This window comes from Gadus macrocephalus, chromosome 15 (genome assembly GCF_031168955.1).
Source record: "Gadus macrocephalus chromosome 15, ASM3116895v1".
In the NCBI taxonomy this organism is placed as follows: domain Eukaryota; kingdom Metazoa; phylum Chordata; class Actinopteri; order Gadiformes; family Gadidae; genus Gadus; species Gadus macrocephalus.
This window is the reverse complement of record NC_082396.1, coordinates 14,581,699-14,603,534: the sequence shown is the minus strand read 5'-3', so window position 1 is coordinate 14,603,534 and position 21,836 is coordinate 14,581,699. Positions and strand designations below refer to the sequence as shown.

At 47.8% G+C, this 21,836-nt stretch overlaps 1 protein-coding gene across 1 annotated transcript; it reads left to right on the top strand.

Annotated features, from left to right (window-relative positions):
• Positions 1-953: 953 nt before the first annotated feature.
• On the top strand, positions 954-21,745 carry LOC132473478 (phytanoyl-CoA hydroxylase-interacting protein-like). Its single transcript, XM_060073647.1, has 5 exons — positions 954-1,296; positions 11,555-11,745; positions 15,673-15,847; positions 18,032-18,149; positions 20,201-21,745. The coding sequence occupies exons 1-5, from the start codon at positions 1,191-1,193 to the stop codon at positions 20,766-20,768; spliced, it is 1,158 nt and encodes a 385-aa protein (XP_059929630.1). The 5' UTR covers positions 954-1,190; the 3' UTR covers positions 20,769-21,745.
• The last annotated feature ends 91 nt before the right edge of the window (positions 21,746-21,836 follow it).

Genomic DNA, 21,836 nt, shown 5'->3' with positions numbered 1-21,836 from the left:
GCGTGCGTGCGCGCGCGCGCGCGCGCGCGTGCGTGCGTGCGTGCGTGCGTGCGTGCGTGTGTGTGTGTGTGTGTGTGTGTGTGTGTGTGTGTGTGCGTGCTTGTGTTAATGTTTCAGGGGAAAAAATTACACCAAAGCTTATAAGTGCTCAGCAGATCGTGGTCCTGCAGACCTCTGATAGTGTGGGTGTTAGCCGGTTGCAGATAATCTCACACACACACACACACACACACACACACACACACACACACACACACACACACACACACACACACACACACACACACACACACACACACACACACAGTTGAAGAATGTTTTTTCTAAAGAGCTTTTCATCCTCAAAATGGTCTTTAATAGGCTATGTCCTCCAGTGTGCACCTGCGCCGCTCCTGCAAAAGCCGTCACATGACGAGGTGGCTGCTGATCTATAGTGACTATCACCAAATAAGGAATTGTGAGCAAACTCCCTCTTTCAGATGACGTTGAACGTAAAGCGCGTGCCGTATAGGGCCCATACATTTAAACAGAGACAAGAGAGTCAAAACCGGTCGGGGGGGGACCTCGCGCTAATCCGGCGGTTGCACGGGAAGCTTGGAATAGCGGCGCGCGTCCCTGCAGCGGGTTGCTAATCCAGCAGCCCGCTCACGTACCGCACCGTCCCTGCGGCAGCAGCCAATAAGATAACGAGAACAGGCTGCGGTCACTTGTTGGGGCAGAGAAGTGACGCGAAACCTCGTGAAATTAATGAATTTGAGATTGGCTTTTAAAAATACAAAACTCGGGTAGGTTAATTCACGCCCGCTCGTCGCTCACGTCCTTAACCAGCCCCTCCCCCCATCCCCCACCCCCTCCCTTTCTGAATGCGCGCCAAGGTGATTATGCCGGGCGGACACCAGTGTTGCCAGATTGGGCCCGATTTCCCGTACAATCTGGCAACACTGTATGCGGACACGCCTTTAGTCGCAGCACCACCCAACAGAGACGAGCGGCGAGTCAAGGACCGAGCAGAACAGAAGGGACTGGAAGGCGGTTACTACTCCTCCTTTCTCTTCTCTTCTACCACTGTCTTTCTTGCTCCCCCTGTCTCTTTAGTCTGTAGACGAAGACACTTTGTGGTCCAGGGGCTTGACAACACAAAAAAACACACAAGTGAGGATCTTTAAAGCGTTCAGAACAATTCTGCGGAGATGGAGGTGCCAGGTCTAGCACACAACATAACCAGTCCTATGAGTCCGTGCGAGGGGATGATCAAGGACCTGAGCCTGGACGCCCTGCAATTATGTGAACGAGATGGTAAGATTACATGTTACTTAGGCTATTGGTTATTTAAATGTAGGCTGTCATTGGCGCACTGTGTTTTCTTTCTTTTATTTTCAAATTAATGTATTGCTCAAAAAATGCAGTTTGACTTTGACTCGTAAACCCTACATGGAATCAACTATGGTTGTTTTATTGTACAGTTGTCCGGTCATGTGCGTTTTCTGGACCCAAGTTGGGGCTCGAACACACAGCCGCGTGGCGCGAGCTCTCCGTGTTTCAGCACCACGGACGTGGACAGAGGCCGACAGCCGCTGAGCGCTGTGCTCCCCCTCAGGGAATACGTTTCGCAGCCTCATTAATCAGAATGCATGTGTGTGCAAAATGTCAATAGGGAAGGCTTTTCGTATAATAAAATGCAAATGCATTTACATTCACCTCATCAGCAGGACCGCTGCAACAATTCTGCATGCATGTGCTCATGCAATGGACGGCATCTTAAATGGATCCAATTCTATCTTTCTGGTAGTGATTGTATGCTGTAAAGGCTACAAAGCCAACATGAAGAAATAGCAGTTGTTCAAATCATATTTTGATCCCTGGTTTGTCATTGTCTCTCCGAATTTCTCTCACTCAGAGCCCAGTTCTCTCTATGTCAATTAAGATTGAATCGGAAGGCTATTTCAGCATTGACTTTTGCTATTTTTAATTGTCTCGGCCTAGAGGTAAACGTTTGGAGGCAGTCGTTGGGAAAAAAATAGCAAGTCATCATGGGCAGTTATATGAAGCCGAGTCAAAGTCTCAAATATGCCTGCACCCAGAGATAGAGGTTTGGATCCCCACAGCACAGCTTCACTTTCCAATCTCCATAGCACAGCTTGGTTTAAAGCATTTTTTATAAGAGTCTGAATAAGCATATTCACTCTTCTGATAACCGAGAACGTCCCTCATTGCGAAGCGTATTCTCACTCTGGGACGATTTCAATAATTGTGTTAAAATGAGCAAGTTTGCCGCACATTTCCCCCAGAATAGTACACAGGACAGACTGGTCTACTGTGGTTCCTATTCATTCATGTGCCTTCATTTGGTCACAAAAGAGGATCTATCTCAGAAGAGCCCGTTGTACCAGAGTCTCTCATTTTACTCTCTGCTGGAGCAGTACCTCATAAAGTAATGGAGTACTACAGTACAGTATATCCTCTGATTCTGACCCCATTGTTAAAGCTATGGTTTCAATATAGGGTCTGTGTTTGTGTTGGTGTGTGAGTGTGTGTATGTGTGTGTATGTGTGTGTGTGTGTGTGTGTGTGTGTGTGTGTGTGTGTGTGTGTGTGTGTGTGTGTGTGTGTGTGTGTGTGTGTGTGTGTGTGATAATGTGTGTTGTTGTGTGTTTGTGTGTGTGTGTGTAGGTGTGTGTGTGTGTGTGTGTGTGTGTGTGTGTGTGTGTGGTTGTGTGTGTGCATGTGTGTGTGTGTGTGTGTGTGTGTATGTGTGTGTGTGTTTGTGTGTGTGTGTGTGTGTGTGTGTGAGTACGGTCATTGTTGGGGCCTTCACTCACCCACATCTTCACTGTTTATGGAGCAATACGATCCCAACGGCTGTTGTTGTACAGCAGGTTTTTCGCCATGTTTCGAGGTTGGCATGGCCTTCCAGAAGGTGATGGCCCAGGAAGAGGAGATACTTCCACACTCTGAATGCTGTATATTCTTTAGTTGCATTGCCTCACAAAGGAAGGGAACAGGATTGATTCTGCTACTGAAACAGCACAATGCTGACATTGATATATACAACCGTTATGGAAAATATCCATATCTCCGACGTGACCACCAATGTGTCTACTGAGAAGGACTCAATTGTGATTGTGTAATACAAAAACGAAGTAGTATAAGACGATTTGCCTTGGGTAGAAAAATTGCATGTAAAATATGGGGCAATATTATTGTGCATTGAGCTACAGTATTCACTAAAAGTCTATATCACCGGCTCCAGAGAGGCTGATGTTTTAAGCGTTGACCTAGCTTTTAAAAATCCACCCCACTAAAACCCGCTGTCACATTTTATGAGAACGGCTGATCTATAGCCAAGAATGGTGGTAGCATCTAACCAGCCACCAAGTAAGATATCCTGAGAAGCATGCGTTCACCATTGAACACGGAAGTTTCCAACCCAAAGATTCTGACTTGTGTTTACGCTGTTAAGTTAACTCAGGGGGGAAAAACAACATGGCTGCCCAAAGGAAGTGCAGTATATTGTGTCTCATTGCTTGATACAAACAACATAGGCATCATCACAATGAAAAACAGAGGAGACAAACACTGTCTTGTTCATTTAATCTGTAAAATAGCTTGTTCTGCATATCGCTATACTCACAGCTAAATATAATGACAAAAAACATATTGCATAATTACCCAGCAAATGATATGTGAAAACGTCAAGAAACCTTTTACATTTTCAAATTTCATACCCATAAACGATGTTGATTTTACCACTGACATTAAAACGGCAAACCAGAGCCCTGAAATTATACCCGAATTTCCGACCTGTAATTCCAAGTTTGACAACCGTTCAGTCTGAGTTCTTTTCTTCAGAGCACCGAGTTGTCTTGTACGCAGTGATAATAGCAGATGGGGGCGTCTGTCATAAGGCTCCAGCGGAGGTGTCACAGTCCTTTCTCAGATGAGTCTCCCCTGCCCCAATGGTGACCCGGAATGACAGGGTGCAGTGTGACGTGACAAGCAGCAGACATAATAGCGCAAACAGGTACCAGATCAGGGTTTAACCCTGAGCTCAGTCATCATCCATCCTTGATATTCACTGGCATTTATATCGCTGGTGTCTCACTTCATACAGGGGCTTCATGGAATACACCAGACACACACAAAGTGCGCACAGGGCCCTTGTAATGCTGCTTCTGCCACAGCCCTGTTATTAAGTCTCCATGATGGATGCACTGTATTAATGGGCCGCTGGTGTGCTGTGTCTGTGTGTGTGTGTGTGTGTGTGTGTGTGTGTGTGTGTGTGTGTGTGTGTGTGTGTGTGTGTGTGTGTGTGTGTGTGTGTGTGTGTGTGTGTGTTTGTGTGTGTCCCCTTCCTGTTCCAGCTGGGACAACCAGGGCTGTCTCTTATGCCTTTGAGTACCACTGATTTGCATTTTTTTGGGAACATAATAATAATAACCATGTTGATATTTAAACTAGGCGAAGAGATAAAAATATGTCGTACCTTACATTATATTAAACAGCAAAATCTATATTTTGTTCAGGTAATTGATTGCCAGGAGAAATTAATTAAGATTCATCTGAGATAAAAATCAGGAACAGTTCCACAGCTCCTACTACACAGAACGTCTAGGATGAATGTTTAGAAATTCAGTAATCCCATGTGAAAACTCAGAATTAATGGTAAAGGAATGGGCCAAACGGACTAGTACTATATGAAACAATCACTCAAACTAGGCCTTCACAATAAGGGTAGTTCCTGGAGTGGCCTTTCTCTCTCTTCTGGCAGGTGTCTTGGGCCAGTGTGCCTCCAATTAAAACTAAAACATATGGCCTCATTAACGTACCTCCACCTGGTTTCGATAATCCCCTTTCCTCCCACCACACAACCCTTTTGATGACATGAATACAAAACCAAATAAAAAACACATCGCTAACACCAGACCAAAACATGGGTTCTGATGTTAGAATAGCTTTAGAGAGGAAGACATTTCAAATGCCACTGTCTACGCCATCAACAACCCTCTAAAATCCATGAGGCAACTGATGAGAACAGGCTATGGATGTATGGAGTAGAACCGATTCACAAGATGTCATCAAATGAAACTACCTGATTATGGATCTGTTCCTTTATTGTACCAGGGCACATTGACCATGGTCCACGTTCATCTCTAGCTGATTTTACCACCTGTGCTCTGGTACATAAAAGGTGCCGACCCATACTTAGTTTGAAGAGCTACACCTGGGTTCATCCTATGATGACCGTTCTGTGAAAGGGTCCAGGAAGTGGCATTTCCTACCAATCCCTGAGCAGTTTTGGAGAAACATTCTTAAATGTAAGGATGGTTAGTCAATATGGGTAAATTAATTTAAACATACAAAATGATTGAATGAATAGACAATATTGTCAGAGCTTGGAAGACATTCGACCACATAACAGAAGTAGTCCTGCTCTGTGTCATCTGGTCCTGATATATTAACTTGCTCATCCTTCCTGTGGGCAGTTGGTCCATGACTGTGTTGGCAAGGTGCACAGAGACACTGCCATCCCAGCTGCACTCAGTGGATTAGTACTCCTCCTTATATTGACTTTACATTTCTAAATTCCAGACAACTGAGTATACACTTTATTTAGTTATATTGAAGTCCATTTCCTTTTGGCTGACTTTAATGATATTCCCTTAAATGTTTTAGTGCAACTCAGAGGATGGTCTTATTGCAGAAGTTTTTAAATAATAATGACTTGCGGTACTGCTGATTATATGTGATGTGTCTCGATTTTTCTCATTTAAATCTCTACTGAATCATTTGTAAACCATTGATACCCATGGTATCTTCCTTTAAAATCAAAATTTTCTGAATGCACTTATTCCTCAAGTCATTGCCAACTCCTATGAACAGGTATTGCCAGACATTCTTAACATTGTTGTCTAGTCTCAGTCTGGTCGGTTCCGCAAATAAAGCATCTCTATTAAACCTCTGAGGTCCGCTCTTGCGTATCGTCTGTTTGTTGTGTAAGGCCTTCTGGTCGCTGCACTTTAAACAAACCGAAGCGTGCATTCTGCCCTATAAATAACCTTGTGAGCATTCTGACACAGCAGAAATATCTGCTGGCGCCGAAACTTAATAGTGGCATTGAATCCCAGAGGCTCATTTAGATTAATGAAAACTCAAGAATATTGTTCTTGTAACAAATCGCTGCATAAAAAGCCATCAGGGTGATTATTTTTTAAAAGGGCTTTGATCGATTATAATGCACCTTTCTCTTGCGTTCCCTTTTGTTCAATTATGCTTCCATGTTTTAATGGAAGCTTAAAGGCTATGTTTTAATTCTCACTGTGTGCACAATCATATATTTACACTGAAGTAGGCCTGAATCAGACAACAAAAAAAGGGAGATTTTACTTTTAGTGATAAGTGCACAAAGAATATGTTGATGAGATAACATGATTAAATGCTTGCATTGTTTTTTGATTGAGGTGCAAGTGCTATTTGAAAAGGAATGTTGTGATACTGAGCAACATTTAAAATAAAGCGAAGCAATCCATCACCCGCTTCAACAGGATCCTGACCTCAGAATCTGGCCTCTGCTGACTGGTCATTTTCTGGTGTTTCTTGGGCGATAGTACCCCAGGCTGAACAAATGGAGCTCTTTTGAGGGGCTTTTTCCTTTGGCCTAAGGTCTAAGGGTTAGTTAGGTGTTGAGTGTGTACCAGTAAGACCTTTGAGATGGTGGTTCATAGGGTGAGATCGATGACCTTGACACTCTCAGGGCTGATTAGCTTTCCTTTTGTAGCAGTAGAGCGAGATCATCTTTCAAAGCAGAGGGCCAATGAGAACAACCCGCGTGTCGTACATGGACTTAGGGCTCCACTGTTACTTTCTGCAGCATCAATGAACAACAAGAACTATTTTTTTCTGAAGCTAAAAATCCAAACTCATGCTAATGAGTAGCACGACAACACTTTGTCCGGGAGCCCGTTTGAACAGAGAATTACAGCCGCTTTCGGTTTCAATTAATTCAATCTGATATTAATATTTCCCTGGATAAAAAACACAGAATTACTGAAATTGTAATTTGTTTCGGTGTGTTGAACGTTGAACAATACGATCTTTTCTTCTTTCTTTCTTATCATTACATTTAATTATATTTCCTCTTTAATCACTGAACCCATACAATGACATTAATAGTCTATATCCTTCTTTATGATTCCAAGGCCGCAGTGCATGAACCGTTGTTGACTCCCTTATAGCGACCCACTCGCGTGAAGTGTGCCCAGGAATGTTCCTCCTAGTAACATTCATTCTTCAATTCACGCCACTGAGCCCGTTACACAGCCAAAACATTGTTTGCTTGTGTCTGTGTGTTTTCTTTTTTTTTTACTGTGGTGAAATGTCTAGTAGGCTCCTCCGCTTTGTTTCACAAAGCTCCTATTCAACTTGCTGATCCATGTGTTCGGCTTTGTTCTGCTGGGGCGTGGACCGTTCTTATTAAACATCCACGGAGCAAACGGGTCAAGATGAGACTATTAACAGCAGCACAATCAGAGAGGATTTCATGGTGCTTAGACAGAGCTGGTAGTTAGCGAGTCACGGAGGCCACCGTCGACATGAGGAGGAATCACTCACATCGCAGGGCGAAAAGTGTCTCCGAGAGGTTTCCCCCCAAATCTGAAGGCAGATGCGTTCTCCTCATTTGGCCATCATTCCCTAAGACTTCGATGAGTTGGGTTTCCAGATGAAGCTATAAATAGCTCTGTGGTGTAGGAGCGCGGCGGCAGAGCTAGGGGAGATACAATCAGCAGTGCTTGAAATATTGAATGCCGGCATATGTTCCTGGCAACTGGTGGGCAGGCCGGGATTGATTTGTTGCCAAGGCAACCTCAAATACACTGCGCGCTGTGGGAGAGCTGGTTCGTGGCGTACCCAGCGATAGCATTCCCTAGGGGTAAATCTGTCCTTCGACGTCAACACGAGTGGCTTTAAGGCTCCAGATCCAAGGAAAGAAATGATCCATGGGGACGAGCTATAGAGAGAACAGCGGAAGCCAAATGAATGCTGTGGTATTGACCTGGTTCGTGGTAGTTTATGTTTGGCATCAGTATGAAGGGTCCTAAGGTCATAAGCACTGCAGCTGCTCAATTCCCAAACCACAAACCAGTCGAGTGTCGCTGAATTGGTGGGGGATGGCAGTGAGCATGGCAGTAGCACTGCAATGGTTATGGGTTCGGTTCCAACTCGGGACACCCAGGCTCAGAATGTTTGCAGTGTAAGCCGTTTAGACAAAATGGTCCAGCATGGCAGATATATAATGTCAACTTTTAGCTTATTTCTTATACACAAGTTACAACAAAAGGTTTCAGTGCAAACACTGCGATGTTCAGCTTTAAATACACTACACTCTGTTTCATTTATCTGTCCCAAGATAAAGATACAGTTCAGTTCAGTTACTTTAAATCTCATCTCATCTCATTTTCTTCCGCTTATCCGGGGTCGGGTCGCGGGGGGAGCAGCTCAAGCAGGGGGCCCCAGACTTCCCTTTCCCGGGCCACATTGACCAACTCTGACGGGGGGATCCCGAGGCGTTCCCAGGCCAGTGTTGAGCTATAATCTCTCCACCTAGTCCTGGGTCTTCCCCGAGGTCTCCTCCCCACTGGACGTGCCTGAAACACCTCCCAAGGAAGGCGCCCAGTGGGCATCCTTACCAGATGCCCGAACCACCTCAGCTGACTCCTTTCTAAGTAAAGGAGCAGCGGCTCTAATCCGAGTTCCTCACGGATGGCTGAGCTTCTCACCCTATCCCTAAGGGAGACGCCAACCACCCTTCTGAGAAAACTCATCTCGGCCGCTTGTACCCGCGATCTTGTCCTTTCGGTCATCACCCAGCCCTCATGACCATAGGTGAGGATAGGAACGAAGATCGACCGGTAGATCGAGAGCTTTGCCTTGCGGCTCAGCTCTCTTTTCGTCACAACGGTGCGGTAAAGCGAACGCAATACCGCCCCCGCTGCTCCGATTCTCCGGCCAATCTCACGTTCCATAGTACCCTCACTCGCGAACAAGACCCCGAGGTACTTGAACTCCTCAACTTGGGCTAAGGACTCATTTCCTACCCGGAGTAAGCAATCCATCGGTTTCCTGCTAAGAGTCATGGCCTCAGATTTAGCGGTGCTGATCCTCATCCCAGCCGCTTCACACTCGGCCGCCAGCCGATCCAGTGAGTGCTGAAGGTCACAGGCCGATGATCCCATGAGGACCACATCATCTGCAAAAAGCAGTGACGAGATCCTCAGACCACCGAACTGCAACCCCTCCCCACCACGACTACGCCTCGATATCCTGTCCATGTATATCACAAACAGGATTGGTGACAAGGCGCAGCCCTGGCGGAGCCCAGCACCCACCGAGAACGAAACTGACTGGCTGCCGAGGACGCGAACACAGCACTCGCTTTGGGAGTACAGGGATTGGATGGCCCTGAGGATAGACCCCCTTACCCCATACTCCCGCAGCACCTCCCACAGTTTCTCCCGGGGGACCCGGTCATACGCCTTCTCCAGATCCACAAAACACATGTAGACCGGATGGGCATACTCCCAGGCCCCCTCCAGGATCCTTGCGAGAGTGAAGAGCTGGTCCGTAGTTCCACGTCCGGGGCGAAAACCGCATTGTTCCTCTTCAATCTGAGGTTCGACGATCGGCCGAACCCTCCTTTCCAGTACCTTGGAGTAGACTTTACCAGGGAGGCTGAGAAGTGTGATACCCCGGTAATTGGCACACACTCTCTGGTCCCCCTTTTTGAACAGGGGAACCACCACCCCGGTTTGCCACTCCTTTGGCACTGTACCCGACTCCCACGCGATGTTGAATAGGCGTGTCAACCATGACAGCCCCTCAACACCCAGAGCCTTTAGCATTTCTGGCTGGATCTCATCAATCCCTGGGGCTTTGCCACTGCGGAGATGTTTGACTACCTCAGTGACCTCCACCAGGGAAATTGACGACGAAACACCATCAACCTCGAGCTCTGCCTCCAACATAGAGGGCGTGTTATTCGGGTTCAGGAGTTCCTCAAAGTGTTCCTTCCAACGCCCGACGACCTCCTCAGTTGAGGTCAACAGAGTCCCCTCCTTACTGTACACAGCTTGGACGGTTCCCCGTTTCCCCCTCCTGAGGTGCCGGATAGTCTTCCAGAAACACTTTGGTGCCGACCGAAAGTCCTTCTCCATGGCCTCTCCGAACTTCTCCCACACCCGCTGCTTAGCCTCCGACACGGCAGCAGCTGCAGCCCTTCGGGCCTGTCGGTACCCTGCAACCGAGTCAGGAGTCCTCCAGGATATCATATCCCGGAAGGCCTCCTTCTTCAATCGGACGGCTTCCCTGACCACCGGTGTCCACCACGGTGTCCGAGGGTTACCGCCCCTTGAGGAGCCTAAGACCCTGAGGCCACAGCTAGCCACCGCAGCTTCAGCAATGGAGGCTTTGAACACAGCCCACTCCGGCTCAATGTCCCCAACCTCCACAGGAATGCTAGAAAAACTCCGCCGGAGGTGTGAGTTGAAGATACCTAGGACGGGGGCCTCCTCCAAACGTTCCCAGTTCACCCGCACTACGCGTTTGGGCTTACCAGGTCTATCCGGAAATTTCCCCCATTCCCTGATCCAACTCACAACCAGATGGTGGTCGGTTGACAGTTCCGCCCCTCTCTTTACCCGAGTGTCCAAAACATTAAACGTTACTTTAAATGTCAATGGTCAAATTGTCAAGAGTCCAAACAAATACAGCGGAAATAGAATCCCTTCAAAGAGTAAACCATGGAGGTCAGGATCTCAGGAAACAAGGTCTCTGCTCCGCTGGGTGGTCTCACTCAGACAACAAAAGCAACAAACCGCAACGCAAAAGGATCAATGAAAGAATAGAGGTGGGGGTCTGGGACTTGGAGGCAAGTCAATGTAAACCCTAAGGACAAGCACAAAGAACACAAGCTGATCAGTTCAATGATCCCTTGGTTTGTATGTAAAGGATTGGTGCTGGCAAAATTAATCTGTTGAAAGCCTTTTCCTTTCTCCCTCCTCTCCCCCACTTCCTTCTTCTATTCCCTTCACAATTCCCTGTTAACTCTGCCCCTGGCCACTACAATAATGGCAGTTACTGGACTTTTACAGGTGACATGTGTACACGAGTGAAACAATTAACAATGTGCAACATGTATAAACAATCTTATAATTGTATTATTTTGAAGTTAAACCTTTTATTAGAGTTGTTTAGATGCGCAGCGTCTGATTGGATTCTGATGCTGGGAGATGCTGCATACGTGTCACACATTGAGCAATCTGTGTGCACCAGCCATCACCACAAACACTCAGGGAGAGATCTCCTTCATGGTAACATGGAGCCCCAGCATGCTATACCAGCACATTTCTACAGCTTCAGTTTGCATAGTTACAATATTGTATATCGTAATCTGAATTCGGGCTCTCATCCTTCTTACTGTGGCTGATAAGACATTCTGTGCATCTTAGTATCAACTTCACAGTCCTGATGTTTGACCTTTGGCCTCCTATTCAAACCACCAGGCGGTAAGTCCCAGGACATCTCGGAGGTGGAGGAGCTGCCGGTGGCCCAGAACATCAAGATCAGCAACATCACGTGTGACTCCTTCAAGATCTGCTGGGACATGGACCCCAAGGTCAAGGATCGCATCACACACTACTTCATCGACCTGAACAAGAAGGAGAACAAGAACTCTAACAAGTTCAAGCACAAGGTGAGTGAGCAACGCATTGGTTCAAAATTCATACAATGTAATACCATTTATATTCTTTCTTACCACCTCTGACGTGGGCGGCCATGTTTAAATGACGGCAAATGACATTGAGGCTGGTGCTGGGGGATGAGAAATGGTACCGAGCTTGCGACTAGGAGTTTTGAGTTGACGCGTCGTTTTATTACATCTTTATTACCTCTCTTCAGTCTCTCTCTTTAGACCCATCCTGTCTCTCTTCAGTCCCTCTCTTTAGACCCGTCCTCTCTCTCTTCTCTCCCTCTTTCAACCCACCGTGCTGTCTCTCTTCACTCTCTCTCTTTAGACCTGTCCTGTCTTTCTTCTCTCCTTCAACCCACAGTTTTGTCTCTCTTCCCCTCTCTTTAGACCTGTCCTGTCTCTCTTCAGTCTCTCTCTTTAGACCCGTCCTGTCTCTCTTCTCTCCCTGTCTTTAGACCATCCTGTCTCTCTTCAGTCTCTCTCTTTAGACCCGTCCCGTCTCTCTTCTCTCCCTCTCTTTAGACCCATCCTGTCTCTCTTCAGTCTCTCTTTAGACCATCCTGTCTCTCTTCAGTCCCTCTCTTTAGACCCGTCCTGTCTCTCTTCTCTCCCTCTTTCAACCTACCGTCCTGTCTCTCTTCACTCTCTCTCTTTAGACCCGTCCTGTCTCTCTTCTCTCCTTCAACCCACCGTCCTGTCTCTCTTCAGTCTGTCTCTTAAGACCCGTCCTGTCTCTCTTCAGTCTCTCTCTGGAGACCCGTCCTGTCTCTCTTCTCTCCCTCTCTTTAGACCCATCCTGTCTCTCTTCAGTCTCTCTCTTTAGACCCGTCCTGTCTCTCTTCTCTCCCTCTCTTTAGACCCATCCTGCCTCTCTTCAGTCTCTCTCTGGAGACCCGTCCTGTCTCTCTTCTCTCCCTCTCTTTAGACCCATCCTGTCTCTCTTCAGTCTCTCTCTTTAGACCAGTCCTGTCTATCTTCTCCCCTTTCTTTCAACCCACTGTCATGTCTCTCTTCTCTCCCTCTGTCCATGAAAGCACAATGCCCTTAAAATATAAACAGAAAAAAACCAACAGATGGGGATCATTCTTGGATTGCAAACCCATCAATAAAGGGCTCCACATTCATAGCGCTCCTGTGAATCAATAGGGCTAGGGATGGGCTCTTCATCTTCCTAAGTGTCGACTCTGCAGCTCCAGAATGGGTGCCCACAGGGTGATTCCATCTCTGACTGATTCAGTCTCAGGGAAATGTTGCACCAATACATGCAATAAGACCCACTCACTAACTCACTAACGAAGTGAAGACGAGAGTGGAGGAGCAGAGAGTGATCAAACAAGGCCGATCTTTCCTCTTGATAATCAGTCAATTAAATGAGTGCCTGCGCAGCAATACTCAGGGTAATACAGCACAAACAGAGAGTCAAAACCCTGCTTGAAAATGAAAACATTTAAAATAGCTAACTCGTTGTTTTTCCTTAGAGCAACACCAGATGTCAGATTAAGGCAAATTTTCACTTTGATACATGGAAACCTTAAACCAATTTCACGGGGGCCATTTTAAAAAGCTCCACAGTGAGCAGCTATTAGCCTCAAGCCCTAGCGGGCTAACAGCGCTTGCTTGGCGAGCCCGCCAGAGCTTAATTGCAAATGCAGCTGAAGACGGCAGCTCTTTTAGCAGTCGGCAAAAAAAAACATGCACGGTCATTTCCCCATGGACGCTGCCTCTTCATCATGGTCACCTTCCTCATCCTCCCCCTGCTTGTATTCTCCTCCAGGCTCACCTACTGGATGCAGATGGGCTGAGGAGGCACCCTATCCTGCCCTGTAGAGAAGAGAGAGAGAGAGAGAGAGAGAGAGAGAGAGAGAGAGAGAGAGAGAGAGAGAGAGAGAGAGAGAGAGAGAGAGAGAGAGAGAGATGCTAGCGGCACTAGATGAATGGACTGCTGGAGTTGCTAGGCGGGGGGTCTTGTAATTCAGTGGTCTACAACCAGTGACCTACTGGGTCCCACTGGGAGTCCAGGGAACAAGGCTCTCCATAGAGGAGGGTCATGGATGGGAGGGGGGGGCGGCGTTAGGACAAAGCCAGCCATTGTGATGTACTTTGCGGCCAAACTTGCAGTATGAATGCGTGGGGATATTATTGGTGCGTAGACCACAGTGCACCTACTGTACAGCGCCATGTTTAAAATAGGGCTCAAGACAAACGCAAGCACTGTTCTCTGGTTGCCCTTAACACACGAAACGCTACCACATTCAACATACATATTTTTCCATTGACTTTAACATTTTACATTGAAATCGTTTGGCGGCCGTCAAATTAATTTCATGGTCCACCAAAGGAAAGTCGAGGATGTCAAATAGAATAATGGAGTGGAGGGGAGGGATGGGGGAAGCAGGGGACAGGGGGGAGAGGAGGGAGGGGGGAGAGGGATGGTTGGAGAGGAGGACAGGGGGGAGAGGGACGGGGGGAGGGAAGGGAGGGAGGGATAGGGGGAGGGAAGAGGGAGAAAGGAGAAGGGGAGGGGAAGGATGGGGGAGAGGGATAGGGGGGGGAAGAGGGAGAAGGGGAGGGGAGGGAAGGGGGAGAGAGATAGGGGGGAGGGATGTGGATGGGAGGGAAGGGGGAGACTGATAGATGGAGAGGAGGAAAGGGGGGAGAGGTGGGGGTGGGGAGAGGGATAGCGGGAGAGGAGAGATTAGGAGAGGAAGGAAGGGGGAGAGGAGGGATGGGGGAGGAGATGTCGGCCATCTTGGATAGCATGCCTCCAAACCAACCTCAAATGTGGGTTGTCCCCAATTAATGCACAATAACCTCTTGCTTTCAATTACTCCCCTTCCCAAAGCACAAGTAGAGACAATCACATTGCATGTATAAATTCAATTTAACAAAAACGATTAAGGTGTAATATGATATCACATCTGTATCGTGTTTGTGTTGGTCTAAGTCTTAGTATGCAGGTCCACCTCTTTATGTGTGTGCGTGTGTGTGTGCATGTGTGTGTGTGTGTGTGGTTGCGTGTATGTGTATGTGTGTGTGTGCATGTGTGTGTGTATTTGTGTGTGGACATGCGCATGTGGATGGCTTAATGCAATCTTCATTTCTCAATCGTTCCGCCGTGCATGCAGGAATCAGGTCATTATAGTGATGAACGTGTTATGCCCATTAAATGGTCTTTACTATGTATGCTACACATGGCAGCTGTGTTCAGTCTCACAATATAGACTATTTAAAAAATAGACCTGGCACAAGGCCACACGTCGTGCAGTTGATGGTTGAATGTATTACCCTGCTGCTCTGTATTCCATGAATAGCATTTGTGTTTCTAATGGCTTGGTTCTACTTCAATTTGCACGGTTAAACATCCCCAATACACCAGCGGGCCGGGAAACCTTGCTACTGAAGATCCCTGTGTTATTCATACGGAAATAACAGGGGTAGCCCCTTCTCTTCACCTTCTTTATCCGTGTATTCTCCTCTGTCCATGCCTCCCTCCACCCCTGCCTCGTGGGTTTGTGTGTTTTTTGCTGTACTCAGGCCTCTCCTCACTCAGACAGATTAAAACCCAACATCTCTCGGTTCGTCCTGCGAGACCCCCCGAAGGGGGTTTGGTTTCATTCCAGCAGCTATCAGGGCAGTGAAAACAACTTGTTTTGCACTTGCACTCCGGAGAGCAACAAATAGTGCCCACTCAGCCTGATGTTGTCATGCTTGTATTGTCTACGGGCCTGTCTGTACAAACACCATTGTATGCTGCGTCTTCCCTTCTTATCGTTTGTTATACTGCTCGCTTTAAACCCCCCCATGTGGGACAGAATAAAGCACCGGTACTTGTATAGAAGCGACTCACTTCAATTAACCAAGTGTGAATCCACTCTCCCCTCCTCCTCCACCCATCTCTACCCCCCCCCCCCCCCCCCCTCCCCCTGACAGGACGTCCCCACCAAGCTGGTGGCCAAGGCGGTGCCCCTGCCCATGACGGTGCGGGGCCACTGGTTCCTGAGCCCGCGCACCGAGTACACGGTGGCCGTGCAGACGGCCTCCAAGCAGCCGGACGGGGACTACGCCGTCTCCGAGTGGAGCGAGATCATCGAGTTCTGCACGGCCGGTGAGCTCACGGCACGCAGCGCGCAGCGAGCACCACGCAACACAAACATAACACAGATGTTTGCAATGAGAGGGGGATACGAGTCTGGGGAGGAGGAGCCAGAGCACGGGGTTCAGGACGATCTGGTCGGGATTCCTCTGGGAGACTCCCTCCTTGGAGGGATACCAGGCATGTAGAAACCAGGAGGAGACCCAAGGGGGGCATTCACTCCCCCCCCCCCCCCCGTCCCGTCCTGGGTCTGCTGACACTCCCCTCCGACCCGTCCTAGTATGGTTCTGCCGACGCTCCCCTCGGGCCCGTCCTGGGCCGGAGGGGGGTGTCTTGGCTGGCCTGGTAATGGCTCCCATGGGAGTATATTGAGGAAGCTGCCAAGGGAAAGGGGCTTCTGGATTGTTGCCCAATCACAATCCTACCAGGAGGAGTCCATCCATCCATCCATCCATCCATCCATCCATCCATCCATCCATCCATCCATCCATCCATCTTCATTAAGATGGATGGATATGAAAATGACATTCGGTGCATTCTGCGGGGATGTATGTATGTGTGTGTGTGTGTGTGTGTGTGTGTGTGCGTGCGTGCGTGCGTGCGTGCGTGCGTGCGTGCGTGCGTGCGTGCGTGCGTGCGTGCGTGCGTGCGTGCGTGCGTGCGTGCGTGCGTGTGTCTTTCCCTCTTATCGTGTGGGTCGTCTCAACTGGTTATTCCAGCTGCCTTACACCTCCACATAGACATACACCATGGGCTAAGTGAAGGCCTCACGTTGCCCTTTAAGTGTTACAGATGTCCGTTGTGAGCCCTTGGGGGTGTCTGCCTGCCTCATGTGCATAGTCAACAGGGACCTGGCCTCCACACTCACACTCTACAATAGGTGGGTGCAGAACATGGATGGGCTTTACGTATTGGATTTTACAATGAGTGTCGACTCTACAGCCGCAGAATGGGTGCCCACGGGGCGAACCTGTCTCTGACCTCTTCAGTGTCTGTGGAGATGTTCTACCAATAGATATGCAATCACACTTATTTAAAGGGAGGGGGAGGGGGAGGAGGCAAAAGGGTGACGAAACGGAGGAGAAGGAGAGATGGATAGGAGAGATGGGATTAGAGGAGGAGAGAGGAGGATGGAGGGATTGAGGACGAGGCTGAGTGAAGCAATATTGGATGCAGCAGAGAGGTCAGTGGGTTTAACACCAGCGGTATACGCCTTCTGGGTTGATGGATGGCTGGACAGGATTGGTCAGGAGGGGAGGGAAGCTGGACAGGATTGGTCGGGACGGGATGGGGGGATGGCTGGACAGGATTGCTGGGGAGGGGAGGATAGCGTGAGTGTGGGGAGGGTGCTGCTGGGAGGCCTGGGGTGATGGTGGGGGAGGAAGAAGAGGGACAGGAAGAGAGGGTACGAGCGAGGAGGATGGAGAAGGTTTAAGGTGTGTTGTATATAATTTAGTAGCATCTATAGCGCAGACTTTGCAGAAATGGAGAATACTTGAAACACACTAAAACATTAATGTATGCGTAATAAGTATGTTTAAGTACGTCAGATTATTATATAATCACATTAAAAATAGGAATCGCTGTGTTGTCAATATCTTCGAATGAGCCCTTTAATCTTCATAAGTAGCCTCTTCTACAGAGGCCGCCATGTTGCACTGCCATTTTTCTACAGTAGCCCAGAACGGACAAACTGCTGTCCAGAGAAAGCGTTTTTTAATTAACCATCATAATCGCTATCTCAAGCTATGAACGCTTAACAATTGAATACAATGTATATGTCATTAATATATCCATGTATACTCCTTTGTCTTTAGATAGGGAAGTCTGTATATGTATTGTTATTGTAGAAATCATGCAGCCATAAAGGCATTCTGTTCCTTACTTTTGTTTCATAAGGTTTCTTATTAATTTCACAGGCATGTTAATTTGAACAAAAACTGTCAGGAAAAGTTAGGAATACATGGTCATACTTACTCAGTAATTATGTTTAAAAATCAAAAGATGTAATCAGTTACAGCATATTGAATAGCATAGCCTTCTATACTTTCTATTTCATTGTGTGTGTGTGTGTGTGTGTGTGTGTGTGTGTGTGTGTGTGTGTGTGTGTGTGTGTGTGTGTGTGTGTGTGTGTGTGTGTGTGTGTGTGTGTGTGTGTGTGTGTGTGTGTGTGTGTGTTTGTGTGTGTGTGTCTAGACTACTCCACCGTCCATCTGAACCAGCTGCTGCAGAAGGCGGAGGTGATCTCTGGGCGTATGCTGCGCTTTTCCGTCTTCTACAGGAACCAGAACAAAGAGTACTTTGACCACGCCAGGTAAACCCACTCACTCATTCACTCACTCACACACTTGTCGCTGTGATCTAATGGGACTCATTCAGATCCAGGTAATTAACTAGCAGGTAGGGGTTATGCATGTTGCTGAAGGATGCTTACAGGTAGGTTGCAGACATTGGGAATCTAACTTACAACCTGCAAGTTAAAGAATACATTTTATGATAAAAAAAATACTATGTAACTTCTTAGTATTTCTTCTTTCTTTTAGTCGTTGATGGGACCTTTATGCAATGTTAGTACTTTAAACAGTCAAACGACTATCTAATGTTGTGACAAAGCTCACCATTAAAAATAGGGACAACAAAGCAACAATGTATGCATGCACTAATTTATGGATATTAGTACTAATAATAATATTGATGTTTTTATTCAAATTACACTTTCAAAGTATAGTAAGGCTGTTTGCTCTTATGCCATTCCGGAATCCCATTTTAATGTGACTCAGCATGTAGCGTGTTTTGTCAACATGCTAATAGAGGAACACATTCATATTCATCAGCGGATGTCTGATGGCATGCTGCTCATCTCTGATCTGTAAATACTGCCTTTACAAGGGAGCCCTCTATCCCAGCCTGGTCCCTACCCACAGATTAGGAACAGAGCTGTGTGCACTAGACCACTGGCGTAGTCTGATATCCGAGATGACCCCCCTTGTTTAGCATGTTGCCACTCATTTCATCAGACCGCTGCAGACATACGGTACCCGGTCCACATTCATATGTTGCTCGCCCTCTCGGCCTGGTCTTGTTTGTTCAGCGTGCCGAGTCTCACTCGTGTCCGTGTGAGAACACACGTGTTACTGTGTTACTGTGCCACAGATACTGTTGCACCCCACAGCCTCCCATGTGGCTTCTCAAGTCTGCTCAGATCCTGAGCCCCCTGCAAAGAAAGACACATTATATAGGAGCCTTTCTAGGATTCGATCAATAAAACGAAAACCCCAGTCTGTTGTGACCTAGATATAGTAGAATTATTATTATGGCCACTACCCTATGTAATCTTGTAGTTTTATTCATAGTAAGTTTTTATATTATTTGGCCAGTCCTTCTAGAAGTAAATCTCCACGTAAATTCCACGTCCAAATACAGCTTTTGAGGTTTTGGGGTTAATATTATGTCTGTATAATAGTATAGCAGATATTAAATCAACCATCAATCTTTTATTTATAAAACGGTGCTTCCCTCTCGTTTTCCCAGCAACGCTGCCCTCCGCATTTCCGAAAATCTTCCATCATAAGAGGAAATGCTGTGTGAACCACCACCGACACTCTGGGGATGATTGGATGTTAATTATGAACGCGTCTGACATCATCTGTGACTCCTCCCCCCTCCATCTCTGTTGCTAGTTCCACTTCCCATGAAGCTAGGCAAAGTTGTCCTTGACGGTGCCGGGAAACTGCCCCCCCCTGTGGGTATAAATGATATCGCGTGGGTGGGAGGTGGGTAGCTTGTGTGGTGGCACAATATCAAGACCTGTGTGGGCACTGAATAATTCCATAATGGTAACAACAAAGCGCCAATTATGACCGTGATTACAACCTCCGTTAGCAATAGCCGTTTAATTACACTTGGTGGAGGGAGCTCTGATGATCCGCCGCTGAGCGGAGGAGGAGCAGCAGCTGCAGCACAGGTGGTGAATACCGGGGTTCATTCAGCTCCTCAGCCCAGTGGCCAGGCTCTGTGGAAGGTTCTGCTCTGTGGTGCGGTCTTGGGATCTTAGCTATGGTCATGATGACTCTAACACCGGTGAGAAGATGACTGTGATGTCAGATTAGGGCAATAGGGCACATCAAATAAAAGATGGACATTTGTAGGTGTAGTGGTCATCTCTGTAGGAGGATACTACTGAAATCATCATGTCAGAGGTCAGAGGTCAGGGTCATGCACCGAATTGGGGGAGCTCCCCCCTCCTATATCTGAACCCCACCAACCGTCACCCAGAACACAGCATGCGTTCCCCCACAGAGCAACGTTGCCATGGTGATCTCATACATCTCTCTATGTGTGTCCCCCCCCCCCCCCCCCCCCTAGAGAGTCTGAAGGCGGCCGCATGCTGCCATCGGTGAAGGACAACAGCGGCAGCCACGGCTCGCCCATCAGCGGCAAGCTGGAGGGGCTCTTCTTCAGCTGCAACACCGAGTTCAACACGGGCAAGCCCCCGCAGGACTCCCCCTACGGCCGGCAGCGCTTCCAGGTGCCGGCCGAGGTCCTCTTCAACCCCGGCACCAACCTGTACTTCGGGGACTTCTATTGCATGTACACGGCCTACCACTACGTGGTGCTGGTGCTGGCGCCGCAGGGCTCCGCCGGCGACGACTTCTGCAAGCAGCGGCTGCCCGCGCTGGACATCGCCGACAACCGCTTCCTCACGTGCACGCGGGCGGAGGAGGAGGGCGGCGGCGGCACGGGGGGCGAGGGGGCGGGGCTTGTGTTCCGCCACGCCCAGGATGTGAACCTGGAGGTGATCTACACCGAGCCGCTGGAGCTGGCGCGGGGCACGGTGGCGGAGATCAGCGGGCACCAGCTGATGAGCATGTCCACGCTCAACGCCAAGAAGGACCCCAGCTGCAAGACCTGCAACATCAGCGTGGGCCGCTAGGCTGACGCAGTGCACAGACGCAGACACACACACACACACACACACATATATATATAGAAATCTCACATACACACACACACACTTATAGACATTACACAAACACACACAGACGACGCAGAATTATACACACACATGTGGGCGCATGCAAATGCAGATTTAGGAGACTGGCAGAAATGCAAACAGACATCACTAGAAACATATCTCTGACACACCTCTGTATCCTTAAGAGACCGTCGTTTCCCGAAGAAAACTGTGGAGGAAGAGAGAAGAAAGGAAGGAAGGACTGAAGAGGAAGATACACACAGACAGACACACGTTTGTCGCCGCATATTCACCGCTCTGCAGAGGGATGCTCCTGAAAGGTCACAGCATGACCTTGAAGTGAGGTTGTTGAACAGGGCAACATAAAGAAACTAAACATGATGCATACTAGACCGCTACCACACCCAGATATTATTCTTAACGCAAATGCATCCGATTTTCCACAATCAAACCGTAACGCCCATGCGTCTGTCGTTCGCTAGAAACAGATTATGGCTAACTTCCACAAACCCTTTAACGGTTTCAACCTGTTGAATGTCTACAAACGTAGACATTCAACAGGTTAATGCATGTCTTCATCCGCTTTTGTTTAAACAGCTGTCGTTTTCTCTTTTTTGATCTGTCATTTGCGATTTTCTCGCAATCCTTGACCTGCTCACTCTAGTCAGCTGTCGTCAAAGTAAGCTTGTGCGTTTTAGCTCACTTTTAGCTCATTTTATCGTCTGTCTTTGGTGCAAAGTGTTTAAAAATTAATTCAGAGAAGGTTCTTTGTATTTGACTACCTACTAGTGGCAACGACCGGTACTACAACCTATTTGGGTTGCAGCATCAAGTCATCTTTATTTATGCCAAAGGTAATGGAAAATAAGAAAAAAAAAAAGGACACAGAGCTCAGTGTTTGAAGGATCATTAGTTTCCAGTCTTTTAAGCATGAAGCGGTTCAGTGCAGTGAGTCCAGAGTGTTTGACCTGTCAGTGCCCGCCCGTAGCCACACACCAGTCCTTTGTTTCTGCTGATATGTGAAAG